Source organism: Eumetopias jubatus, unplaced genomic scaffold, assembly GCF_037043125.1.
Source record: "Eumetopias jubatus isolate StellerSeaLion01/CBP00866 unplaced genomic scaffold, mEumJub1_p1.0 scaffold_1, whole genome shotgun sequence".
Lineage (NCBI taxonomy): Eukaryota > Metazoa > Chordata > Mammalia > Carnivora > Otariidae > Eumetopias > Eumetopias jubatus.
In genome coordinates, this window is record NW_028274807.1 from 118,823,969 (window position 1) to 118,838,263 (window position 14,295).

At 37.9% G+C, this 14,295-nt stretch overlaps 1 protein-coding gene across 1 annotated transcript in view; it reads right to left on the reverse strand.

Moving 5' to 3' along the window:
- The window catches only part of ATP1B3 (ATPase Na+/K+ transporting subunit beta 3), a 42,915-nt gene that overhangs the window by 15,001 nt on the left and 13,619 nt on the right, over positions 1-14,295 (reverse strand). Inside the window, exon 2 of the mRNA XM_028099118.2 lies at positions 3,063-3,191. Coding sequence (XP_027954919.1) covers positions 3,063-3,191 — 129 coding nt within the window. The remainder of the gene's footprint in view (positions 1-3,062; positions 3,192-14,295) is intronic.

Sequence of the window (14,295 nt, forward strand, 5' to 3'; positions counted from 1 at the left end):
ACTGCAAAATCTTTTATCTATAATAACTTTTTAAGACTTTTTGTAAGTCTTAAATGAAGGAATAAAACGTCTTACTGTCCAACATATTAAGTGACCATCTGCATATGTATGAAATTGTTATTTTTTAAGGTTTTATAAGAGGAAGATATATCCTCCAAGTAAAAAAGTAACAGAATCAAGGCAGCTTGTACATAACTATATTGAAAACACCTAACTCTAAGAAAAACCCAACATAAAATATCCAGATTTCTAAACTAAAGAAATTTTAATGAAAACCATGAAGATATCTATGCTTTACACAAAAGACTACATTCCTTTACATGACTAATTTCTAAGGGACTGTTTTAATGACTGAATTTACAAAAACTCTGTATTAAGACCTGAAAGTATAAAACTGAATTTTTTTTAAGATTTTATTTTTTAAGTTATCTCTACACCTAACGTGGGGCTTGAACTCACAACTGAGATCAAGAGTCGCATGCTCTACTGACTGAGCCAGCCAGGTGCCCCTAAAACTGAATTCCTGATACCAGTTACTTCTCAGACCTTGCCTGACAATGCTCTTGGACCCCTAGTAACTTGCTACTTCACAGCCTATTTGAAACTCTTAAGTAAAAAACCATGGCAGGTGTGTATAGTACAGGAGCATTTTTGACATGGTATGCTTAATTCCTCCAAATAGTCTTGTCTTATCCAAAATGAAGAACATCCAGAGAATGTAGAGAGACTACAATTAACTCCTCTATTTCCTTCCAATTTGAACCACTGGAGTATGAGAATATGTACAGACAATGTGCATGTCTGTCAGGGTGTGAGGAGCAGTGCGTGTTTATGTTATATGTATGGATAGGTTACTTATATGTACCAATTTCAAACTAGCATTTATTTTACCAGGTACAAACAATATTACTGAAATGTCATTTAAAATTAAAAATAAGGTCAATGCAAAAAACCCAGTATTTTAAATACTGTATATACTATAGAAAATACAAGTAGAAAGAAAAGATACTAACCTTAATCACTTTGTAAAGAGAAAATTTTGTTTAACAAGCTAATATATATTCATCCAATATTATACATATGTATGTGCATGTATGTTTATTAAATTACTGATAAGACTTTAAGTACTACAATACAGTTGTAAATAATTTTAAATAACTCAGTTTGAAACTGAAATATATGGAACACATTTTATTGCCTTTATTATTCATGTGGTTATAAACAGTATAATATTTCTGAAATAGACTGGATCACGTTCAGTGGTAATAAAGTCACATAACTTAGGTAGCAAGAAAAACAATTATTCTAGAATTAAGCTACGTAGGGGTGCCTGGGTGGCTCAGTTGGTTAAGCATTTGACTCTTGATTTCAGCTCAGGTCATGATCTCAGGGTCGCGAGATGGATCTCCATGTTGGCCTCCCGACTCAGTAGGGTGTCTGAGATTTCTCTCCCTCTCTCTGCCCCTCCCCCACTCACGCATGTGCACACACTTGCTTTCTCAAAATAAATCTAGAAAGAAAACAGGGCGACAGTGAGAGATGAGGGGAAAATGAGCATGGAGCTAGTCTCTGATACTTGGTCAAATAAACTAAAAAGAAGAAGAGTGATTCTTGATGTTTGCGCAAATATTAGCAGCAAAATAAGGAAAAATCCTTAGAACAAAGTGTTCCAAGAAAAGATGGTTGGGGAAACTGGTGCAGTTTGGCTATTGGTAAGGCTCATGAATCCATGCAGTGAGCAAGGATCTAGATTCAGGGTTCCTCAGCGTTGGCACTATTGACATTTTGGGCTGGATAAGTCTTGTTGCAGGGGGGGCTGTCCTGTGAATTGTAGGACGTTTAGCAACATCCCTTACCTCTGCTCACCAGCAGCACCTCTCCGGTTGTAACAACCAAAACTGTCTCCAGACATGACCACAAGGCCCCGCGGGAGCCAATCGTTGGATGAGAACCACTGCTCCAGAAAGAAACCTCCCATGACACTCTTACCTTCCCTGGCCTGCCTGTCCACCCTGCCTGCTATCCAAATGCCCCTCTTCCATGAGGAGCCTGCCCTTCTCTATTATCTCAAGAAGTTGTTCACATTTTGGGGAATTACACATACTGGAGGTCTGCACATTGTTATCTTCTTCTATAAAAACTGCCAGCAGCTTGAGGACAAGAGCCATGTTCAGCAAAGGCAAAGCTGGCATTCAAAGACTTTTAAAAGAATGAAATCAGGAGGAAGAAAATATGATTTAAACAAGTGTTTCAGTTACGATTTTTTTCTGTGGTGGAGTATACTAGAGAATTTTTTTTCCTTTCAACAATCAATGGACAAGAATAAACACAGTAAGGTAAGAGTATACTCATTTTATTCCCTATTGATGTATCATTATTTAGTATTTCTTACCACTTCCATATTAAGCAATTAAAGATACGATGCTTGTATTTTACAAGACGTATGCTATCTAGCCCAAGCCAGAGCTAAACTATATACTTTGTAAGTAAATTACTCAAGGCAAGTGAAAATGCCACACAATATTCAGAAAAGCCACTCATAACCATATTGGTCAAATCTGGCTTCACTGTAATTCTCCATATTCATTCCTGCTTACTCCTGGCAAAGGACTCAAGATTTATCAGCTCAGGTCTTTATATCAGTATGTAAATATTACAGGTCTTCATATCGGTATGTAAATATTAAAGGTCTTTATATCAGTATGTAAATATTAAACAACAAAAAAATCAAAATTTTCACATTACCTAACCCCAAAGTTTAACTTTTACCTATGTAAAAAATGTACAGTGAAGATAAAATATGACCAGATTAAAAAAAAAAAAGAAAGATTTATTTTGAGAGAGAGCGTGCGTACGCAAGGCTATGAGCAGAGGGAGGGACAAAGGGAGAGGGAAAGAAGCAGACTCCCCACTCAGTGGGGAGCCCATCGCAGGGCTTGATTTCAAGTCCCCGAAATCATGAGCCAAAACCAAGAGTTGGACACTTAACCAACTGAGCCACCCAGGCACCCCAAAGTATAACCAAATTTAGTGAAAAGCCACAAAAACTGCAATATATTTACCTGGACTAGGAATCTGGTCACGGTATTTTGGAACTTCATCGTTCAGAGTCTGAAGCATAGCCCACATTGTGAATGAGAAGAGTGCAGCCAGGAACCCATAAAAGACTAGGTAGAAGAGCAAGATCAAACCTGCAAAAGAAAATAAAACTTAGGAAAATTGGAGATACACACGTATGTTGTATGTGTGTGGGAGGTATGGGGGGCATACTAAAGAAATAAACCAACTGTTATAAGGCTAGGATTCCAAGCTTTGCCATGCACACAGCCAAAAATCTCCATATTCAGAACACAAATTTGCCCAAGCAAAAGATATTTCAGCAGGCAGCACCCACCCATCCCAGGACCCCTCATCTCCACTGACACTTGGATACAGATAGCTTCCATGATGATACTCTGGTTCAAGGTCAGAGCTCTAAAACCTCAGCACATAGGGGAATGTTCCCCAAAATGAACTTGATGTCCTCCAGTGAGATAAAAAGATGATTTTAGGTGAAATAAAACCCTCATAGGCACATGTTCCTTTAAGCGTCAAAACAGCAAAGAATTAGTACCTCAATCCCATATTTCACAATAATTATTTGCATAAATTTAGGTTTTATAAAGTGAGTAGCCTTAAAGAACAGCCAGGAAATGTGCACAGAAGGCAAATCATGAAGATGGTATTCAATGAATAATGTTTAGGAAACACTAGTCAAGTAGAATGCTCACGCAAAAGCGAAGAAAGGACAAGACCAGAAAAAGTGCCCCAATTAATGGACTTTGTAACTACTGCTAAGCAAAAAGCAAGAGTTGGCATACCTAAGTTTCAACAAAGGGTGGTGTCTTTTAGTCTTTTTTAGTCTTTTTTCCTTCACAATCTGGAAACACTAAAACAAATCTATCCTAAGCCAGTGACTTATTTTGGGAATATCTAAAATCATTTTCTTAAATGTCTATATTCAGAGTTCTCACATCAGATGCTGTCACCAAGATTATATATTAGAATATATTGTTAAAGTCACACATTTGTATTTACATGTTTCAAAATTGTTCAAAAGATAATAAATCCCTAGATACAGCAATAGTGAAAACATTTAATTCTCTGGAGTTGAATTAATCAGCTTTATTTCCCAGTCTTAATAACATACTTGTTTGTCTGCCTGACTCTTATTACCAGCACAGGGGCCAGAGCAGAGGTTCCTATCTATAATCTATGGACTCCCACCACCCCCAGGCAAGGATTAACTTCAGTTTTTGAGATTTCTGGTATATTTCTAAATATATCCATTTTTTTATCCCCTGGAGAATCGCTCTACAATGTTTTTCTGATTTTCAAAAGACCCCATGACTCCAAAACAGATTGTGCCAAAAGCTAGGTAACTTTTATTTCTTAAATGTGGGCAGGAAACTGCCCACCCCTCCCCCACCTTCAAGTAAAGGAGAAATAATTAAAGCAATTTCACCTTAATTTAAACTAGCACCACCCATCCTCCCTTGCCCCAATTACCAGGAGGCCAAAATAGGGAACGAGAGGACAGAAGGAAGAAAGGAGGACAGCGTGTCACCTTCAGATAGCATCACTTCCCTATCACATACGGCAATCCTGTTGCAGAAAAAGAAAAGGAAGACCAATCTCAAAGAAGTGCTCAATTTACTATAGAGGGAAATGAAACACATGCAAAGTCCAAAGGCTATTTTAATAAGATATAGGAGAAATAATTCTTTCAGATCTAGATGTTTATAAGAACTAATAGTTAAAATCCTCCATTCAACAGACCAGGGTTGACTAACAAGTGTTGGCTGTGTTCCACACTCTGTAAAACTCTACAGAAACATGCAGATTGAGGCCATGGCAGTTTGCTGACTGATGCGGTAGGTAAGTTTGAAACAAAAGTGCTAAGAGTTTAATTATTTAGCTGTGTTTAATTTTAAGTCATCCCAAAATAGTAATATACTATTTTCAAAATTTGATTTTCAATTTCCAGGAAAAATAATGTAAATGAAATCTGTAAAAAGTTACAAAGTGAATAAACATAAAACAGACACAAACAAGCTATATCCAAATATGCTTTCTAAAGAACCATTACACAATGAAAAAGTGCTAAAACTTCCTATAAAGAGATATGTTCCGGGGCGCCTGGGTGGCTCAGTTGGTTAAGCAACTGACTTTGGCTCAGGTCATGATCCTGGAGTCCTGGGATCGAGTCCCGCATCGGGCTCCCTGCTCAGCAGGGAGTCTGCTCCTCCCCCACCTCATGTGCTCTCTTTCTCATTCTCGCTCCCTCAAATGAATAAATAAAATCTTTAAAAAAAAAGTTTAAGAGATATGTTCATAAAAGAGATACACAAATTGGGGTGCCTGTCAACTGAGAGTCCGACTCCTGGTTTCGCCTCAGGTCATGATCTCAGTGTCAGGAGATTGAGCCCCATGTCAGGCTTTGAGCGCAGTGTGGAGTCTGTTTGGGATTCTCTGCCTCTCCCTCACCCTCTGCCCCCGCTCTCTAAATAAATAAAATCTTAAAAAAAAAAAAAGATACACAGGGGCACCTGGGTGGCTCAGTCGTTAAGTGTTTGCCTTCGGCTCAGGTCATGATCCCAGGGTCCTGGGATCGAGTCCCACATCGGGCTCCCTGCTCCGCGGGAAGCCTGCTTCTCCCTCTCCCACTCCCCCTGCTTGTGTTCCTGCTCTATGTCTCTGTCAAATAAATAAAATCTTTAAAAAAAAAAAAGATACACAAATTAATAACCATGTCTCAAATCTGATGCCATATACTAGTGGCCATTAAGTCAATTTTGAATGTAAGGAGTATAAAAATAAGAATAGAAGTGATTTCCAGCACTAAAATGAGTTCTCTACTTGAATATGTTCCTTTTGCTAAGACCCAAACCTAATATTTAAAATTAATCTTACTTATAAATATCATATATGAAGGATTACTCGTAAGGGTAGCAACAATTTATCAACTTAACCTCCTTTCTCCTACTAAGAAAAAAAAATACTAGAAAAACAAGTTGTAAATTACTACTCTTATATACAGTTCCTTAGATGCAGTTTGCGGATAGGCTTAACACACTGATGGGGATCAAATTGGGGGCACCCTAGTTAGTAATGGATGGTGCAGATGGAGCCTGTTCAGTGTGCCATGTCTGAATCAATTCTAGTTAATGCAAGCAGGGAACAGCAAATGAAGCCTAAATCGTGATTATATTACTGATGTTCCCCAGCTTAAAATCCTTCAAGAATTTCCTTAAGTCAGGGATGCATAGGTAGCTGTTGGTTAAGTGTCTGCCTTTGGCTCAGGTCATAATCCCAGGGTCCTGGGATGGAGTGCTGCATCGGGCTCCCTGCTCAGCAGGGAGCTTCTAGCTCTGCAGGCCGTTCCCCCTGCTTGTGTTCTGACAAATAAAATCTTAAAAAAAAAAAAAAATTTCCTTAAGTCATTAACCAACTAAAGAAACTAACATGCACTAAACTCTGAAGAAACAGCAGCATTTTGAATAGTATGAGGTCAGAATTATAACCAAAGATGTTTATTCACAATAAATATGAAATACCAAAAGGCTTAATGTCATAATTGGTGTTTTTATTTTTTAAATTTTTAAAAAAGATTTTATCTATTTATTTGACAGAGAGAGAGAAAGCACAAGTAGGCAGAGCAGTAGACAGGGAGAGGGAGAAGAAGCAGGCTCCCTGATGAGCAGAGAGCCCCATGTGGGGCTCAATCCCAGGACCCTGGGATCATGACCTGAGCTGAAGGCAGACGCTTCACCGACTGAGCCACCCAGGTGCCCTTAGTGTTTTTATATTATCATTGTTCTAATAGTATATACAGAAGTACAATAAATGTTACTTCTGGACTTACACTCTTTAAGATCGAAGGGCAAACAGAACTATCAAATGACTAAAAACTTCTACAGTTCTCTAACATAGGAACTGACTCTCTCCTCTTCGTTTCTGTTCCTTGAGAAGCCCCAACTTTTAAATCCCTTTCTTCTCTCTCATTTTGTTTTTGTTGAGGGAAAGGATGGTAGGACAGATGCAGCAGGAGGCCATGGAGCAGGGTGGGTATATGCATGGGCTATGCTGGAGTGAGACTTAGACTGAGATCCTGGCCTGACCACTTTCTTGCTGTGACCTTGGGGAAGTATCTACTCCCATCTGAAAAAAAGGGGTAAGGGTAATATCTAAATATTCACATTATAGAAAGGAAACTAAAAGTCAAGAAATTCGACCACATAAAAACAAACCTCAAGGGTGAAAAAAGGCCAACAACAAAACTAGAACCATTTTTGTAATGATACTGCAACTCGGCTTTAAGGCTAAATTTAAGGTTTAAATCTTAACCTAATCAATTACGCTTTACTCTCAAAAAACATTTTCACAAATGAGGTTTGTTAATGTGGAGTCTATAATAGAAACTAAGCAGCAAAAAATCTGGCCAAGGTTTACTCCATGTCATTCAGGGACGGAAATATGGGTCCTGACCAGCCACTTTGTTTCAACCCCAACCAAGTGTCCAACAATCAATCCGGTTCTGGCACCAACCACCCAGAGTAGCACAGACTCCACTAACTCAGGGCATGGCCCTCCACAAGAATGCCCTCGCTTCAGATGTCACCTGAACTTCTAAACCAACTGGCTACCAATCTGGGAGGCCTGCAATACTCCTTCAGGTTTGAGAATTTGCTAGAATGACTCACAACTTAGGGCTACACTTAAGATTACAGTTTTGTTATAAACGACACACACACATACAGGGTGGAGTCTGGGAGGGAATGCAGTTTTTTTATGCCATATCCTCGTGGAATGAGGGAACATCACCCTCCCAGCACATTAATGTGTTCCCCAACCTGGAAGCTCCATTAAGTTTCAGTGTCTAGAGTTTTTACTGGAGTTTCAGTATTGGGTATGATTAAGTCACTGGCCATGTGATTAAACCCAGTCTCGAGCCCCCTTCTCTTCCCTCCCTAAAGGTCAGGCTAGTTCAAAGTCCCAGCCCTCTAATCACATGACTGGTTTTTCTAAGGACCAGAGAAGCTATTGGAAGGGCCTACCATGAGTCACTCCATTAGCATAATATAGATACTCCCATCAGGAAATTCCAATGGTTTTTAGAACCTCTGTGCCAGGCACCTGGGACAAAGACCATACAAATAATTTTTTTTTTTTTTTTTTTTTTTACAAATTCTTTATTATATAATGCCAGGACACATAATCCGGACACATGGGGAGTTACTAAGCTTCATCGAGGCCTGAACATACATATCCACTCAACACACTTTAAGACCCTGTGATCTGATTCCCTAACTTTTGCGAACTTCTTAGTTACTTGATGGTACCTAAATACTAAAGGACTGTGCCCCTCCTCAGAATTCTAATGACTAGAAACTGCATCCCCTTGGTAAATAAATCAGCATTCTGTTCACAGTTTAAAAGAGAGGTCTAATTAAAAAAAAAAAAATCCTATGGACAAGTACAAGTTTAAAATCCTTTGTATATCTCTATTTTTTACTTTTTTGATATATTTGTATTTTTAAAGTTTACTTTTTATTGAGGTTAATTCACATTCCCTTCACCTATAAGGGGAATTGCCAGGTCTTATAGTAACTTAGAATAAGTACCAGACTGTTTTCCAAGGCAGCTGTACCATTCTACATTCTCACCAGCAGGGTTCCAATTTCTCCATATTCTTATCAACAGTTTTTGTCTTTTTATACAGTCATCCTAGTGGGTGTGAAGTAGTATCTCAATGTGGCTTTAATTTGCATTTCCCTAACAGCTAATGATGTTGAGCATCTTTTCATGAGCTTCTGGGCCATTTGTATCTTTGGAGAACTGTCTGTTAAGATCCTGGACCCATTTTTAAATTGTCTTTTAATTTAAGTTCTAAGAGGTTTTCTTAAAATATATTAAGGATACAAGCCTCTATTCAGATATAGAATTGTTTACTCCAATTCTCTGGAATCTTTTTGCTTTCATGATAGGGTCCCTTTAAGGCAGAAAAGTTCTTAACCTTGACTAGTCCAAGTTATCTATTTTTTTCTTTGGTTGTTTGTGTTGTTGGTGTCATACTTAAACACCATTGCCTAATCCAAAATCATGAAGACGTGCATCTGTTCTCTTCTAAGAATTTTATAGTTTTAGCTCTAATGTTTGGGTCTTCAATCTATTTTGAGTTCAATTTTGTAAAAAAAAATTTAAATTTTTAAAATATTAATTAATTACATGGTGTTTGAACTCATGACCCTGAGAGATCAAGACCTGACTGAGCCACCTAGGTGCCCCAAGTTCATTTTTTAAAAAGATTTTATTTATTTTGAGAGAAGTGCATGTGAGCAGGGATGGCGGGGGCGGGGGGGCAGCAGGAGAGGGAGAGAGAGAATCTCAAGCAGACTCCATCCTGAGCGTGGAGCCTGACATGGGGCTTGATCCCACAACCATGAGATCATGGCCTGAGATGAAATCAGGAGTCAGACACTTAATGGACTGAGCCACCCAGGCGCCCTGAGTTCATTTTTATGTATGGCATGAGGAAGGGGTCCAACTTAATTGTTTTGCATGTAGATATCGGTTGTCCCAGTACCACCTATTTAAAAAATCATTTGTTCCGGCGCTCCTGGCCTGGCTTAAAAAAAAAAAAAAAATCCCCACTGAAAGGGTGGGTTTTCCAGGCGCCTGGGTGGCTCAGTGAGTTAAGCGTCTGCCTTCGGCTCAGGTCATGATCCCAGGGTCCTGGGATTGAGCCCCGCATCTGGCTCCCTGTTCAGCAAGGTGTCGGCTCCCTTTCCCTCTGCCCCTCCTCCCTGCTTGTGTTTTCTCTCTCTCTCTCTCTCAAATAAAATCTTTTTTTATTAAAGTCTTCTAAAATTAATCAGCATGTACTATTTTTATAATAAAAATATGTACATATACACATGCATATGTATTTTATACGTTTATTAAAATAATTAAACAAGACTAAATAACCTGCCTAAGATTAGCCTACTAGTAAGAGTGACATTCAGATCAGTACCTCTCCAATGTGGTACCTTTACCTGACCTGCTCTCCCTGGCAGCCTCAAGTTGTCATCTTTTTTACATTTTTTTTAAGATTTTAATTTTAAATAATCGCTACACTCAGTGTGGGGCTCAAACTTACAACCCTGAGATCAAGAGTTGAATGCTCTGAGCTGGCCAGGTGCCCCAATTTGTTACCTTTTATAATCTAAACTCTATTGTCTGAAAAATATCATTCAAGCATTCTACAGTTGCTCCAGGTGATAGAAATTTACAGAGTAAGATCTGTTCCTTCTCTCCTAGAGTTTAGTTATCACAAGTGACAGATGTATAAACAAAGAATTACAGACATCAAGTGCTAGGGTAAAAAAAAAAAAAAAAAAAAGACAAAGAAAGAATGAAGCGTCTCTAGAAGGAAGAGGAAGGAAAGGGATTTCATCAGAGAAGGCTTCCCAGAAATAAGTGAGTTGGCCCACCAAGGAAGGAGAAGAGGAGGGAGCTCTGAGTCAAAGACCAGATGACTAGAGGACTCCATAGCAGGATCAGCCACATTGAGTGTAACTTTGCTCCTACCCCACAATGTACACTTGCCCCTGGTGTCAAGCAACTACTAACAGTAGCAACATCATCTACTTTGAAGTGGCAGCAGGGAGTGGATGCTTGGGCTAAAAAACTTGGCAATGCCCTGGGTAGGTTGGTGAAAACGTAAAGGAGTAGAGAGTCCCCATACCTAGACTAGCTCTTGGCTGGCCTATGCTACCTACATCCCAGATTCCTGTAACCAGAAACAAAGAGGAGGAGCAGAGAACCAATAATCACCAAATATTTGAGAAAAAACTAATCTGATAAAGTATCAAGCTCAACAAAGACAGTAACTAATACCAGAAGTGGGTGCAAATAGAGCAAGAAGGAAAAAAGCATAAATATATTTAAAATACAGAGGAGAAGGTGAAAGGGCAATTTTTAAAAAATCAGATTTCATATCCTGATTATTAAAATAAAAAACTCATTAGATAAGCTGAACTGGAGAAGAGTTAAATTCTAAAGAAAAATCCAGACACGTAAGAAAATAAAAAAGCAACCCAAAGACCAGGAGAAAATATTTACAAAACATGTAACTAACAAAGGACTTACCTGCCTTTAGCATATGTAAAGAACTCTTACAACAAAACAAAAAATTTTTTAGAAGATTTTATTTATTTATTTGACAGAGACAGCAAGAGAGGGAACACAAGCAGGGGGAGTGGGAGAGGGAGAAGCAGGCCTCCGCAGAGCAGGGAGCCCGATGCAGGGCTCGATCCCAGGACCCTGGGATCATGACCTGAGCAGAAGGCTCAGACGCTTAACGATTCAGCCACTCAGGCGCCCACAACAAAAACTTCAAAGATTTAAAGGACTGCAAATAATAAGCTTATGAAAAGGTGCTCAATAACTAGTTATCTGGAAAGGGCAAATAAAAACCACAATTAGCTGCCACCACAGGCTCACCAAAATGCTAGAAAACCTAGGGACTGACAATACCAAGTGATGGCCCAGCAGTGGAACAACTGAACTCTTATACACTGCTGGTGGGAATAAACAAAAACAACAAAAAAAGAGAGAGAAAGAAAGCCCTATTTTAGAAATCAGTTTGGGGGCTCCTGGGTGGCTCAGTCATTAAGACGCCTTCGGCTCAGGTCATGATCCCAGGGTCCTGGGATCGAGCCCCGCATCAGGCTCCCTGCTCCGCGGGAAGCCTGCTTTCTCCCTCTCCCACTCGCCCTGCTTGTGTTCCCGCTCTCACTGTGTCTCTCTCTGTCAAATAAATAAATAAAATCTTTAAAAAGACACAAAGAAACAGTTTGACAATTTTTTGAAGTTAGCCACAAACACCTACAACAGGACCCAGCTAATCCATTCCTAGATATTTAACCAAGAAAAATAAAAGCACATGTTCACAGAGGGTAAAGTATATGAATATTCATAGGAGCTTTATTTGTAATTACTAAAAAGTACAAACAATCGATACGCACATCAACAGATGAATTAATAAGTAAATTCTGGTATAGCCATACAGTGGGATACTATTCCTGAACTATTTCTCAAAAATAATTACACTAAATGAAAGAAGTCAGCCCCTCCTTGTCCACCCCAAAAAAGGACACACTACATTTCCGTGTATTTAAAATTTAGAAAATACAAACTGAAGTGTCAAAAAGCAGGTCTATTTCTACTTGGAGACTGGGGAGATAGGGAGAGAGGACTGATTACAAAGGGGCAAGAGGAAATTTGGGGAGTAATGACTATGTTCATTATTTTGATTAGTGATAGCTTCACGAGTGTAATATGTATATATGCGTGTATGTGAGTGTATGTCAAAACTCAAGTTGTGAACTTTAAATATGTGCAGCCTACTGTTTGTTATTATACTTCAATAAGGCGGTTTAAAAAAACAAAAACTTAGGAGAAAGGCTAACCTAATGAATTGGCCAGCTAAAGAAAAATTCAGTGAGCTAAAAGCTCAAACGAAGATTTTTTTGTAACACTGGGCAAAAAGAGGGAGGGAATATATGGAAATTATTGAGACATGGGGGACAGAACCAGAATATCATCAACAAATCTAAAAGAAATGCCATCAGAAAAGAGAAGAAGGGAAAGAATGTTCAAAGAAGTAACAAATTTTGTGTCTAGACTGGAAAAGACTGAAAAATACTGGAAAACATCCAATACCCAGACACAGGTAAAGTTTCAGAACACCAAACATAAAGAGAAAATTTCTTAATGCTTCTAAAAAGATGGCAGAGAACTATATCTGACAGATATCTCACTGGCGAAAAATGAAATCTATTCCAAATTGAGGAAAAATTATTGTAAACTAAAAGATCAATCAATTAAATAAACAAAAGGACATCTCCAGGCATACAAAGACTCAGAAAACTTACTAGCCTCAAATCCTAACTGAAAGAATTGGTTATGCAATACAAAAAAACTGAAGAGCAATAGCAAAAAATTGTTAACAATGTAAGTGTCCTCAAACAAAGCAAAGAAATAAAACATAATACGTAATGGAAAACTATAAACAGTAGTTAAAAAAGGAATGAAACAGATTTCAAAAACCTCAAGTGGAAAAAAGTTACCTCAGAATGATATATACCACATAGTTAAATTTAAAACACTCAAAAGAGTTACATTTCTATAAATATACATAAAAGAGTGTTTGTTAATGGACTAGAGACTTACAAATCAAATTTATAAATGGTGGTTACCTCTGCATAAGAAGGGATCAGGATTGGAACTGAGAATGTGGTCAAGGAGGATTTGAGTTTTAGCTACAGTGTCTTTTTTTTTTTTGAAGAACTTATATCTAATTTCAAAAAAAGACAATCATAGACCAAATTCCAAAACAAGTTAACGTAATTGTATATTGCCATTTTTTAAAGTTTTCTTTAAGAAGAGACAGAGGAAAAATATATAAAGCAATGGTAAGCAAAGAAACCAGTAAGACTTACTGGCAACATCAAGTGTTGATTTTAATTTCTTTTCCTTATCAGTCTGAGAAATAATTTACACATAATAACTTTTATTAATTTCAACTGCACAATCCCACAGAGTCTTTGACAGCTGCGTAATCTGCGAAACCACCACTACGCTACAGATACAAAATATTTCTATCACTTCCCAGAGTCCTTGTGCCCCTTTGCAATCCACACATCATTCACCAGGCAGCCAATGATCTCCTTTTGTCACTATATTAGTTTGTATTTTATATAAAGTTAAAAATTTTAATTTGTTTAAATTTAATAACAAATTAAAATCCCAAAAATAATATGACAAGAATAATTTCACAGTAGTCAAATAAAAGACACTCTCAAGGTGGGTTAAAAAAAATCCACTGACTGCTATTTATAGAAGAAAACCTAAAATTATAACACATGATGGTGGAAAACAAAGTGGGTCTTGGCTAACAAAAAGAAATATAGATGTGACATCATTACTCTAAGCAAACTAGAATTCAAAGTCAAAAAGCATTAAGAGAACAAACATGTTTCATATTAATAAAAATACACCAAGAAGATACAGCATAATAGCCATGAACCTTGTGATGCTAAATGGCTTAAAATATGTAAAGCAAAAACAAAATTACAAAATTACCACAATCACATATACAGATTTTAACATACCTCTCTCAGAAATCCATAGATGAAGTAAATAATAACAAAAAGTATTTTTTTTTAAGATTTACTTATCTGGGGAGAGAGAGCGCACGTGCACACGAAG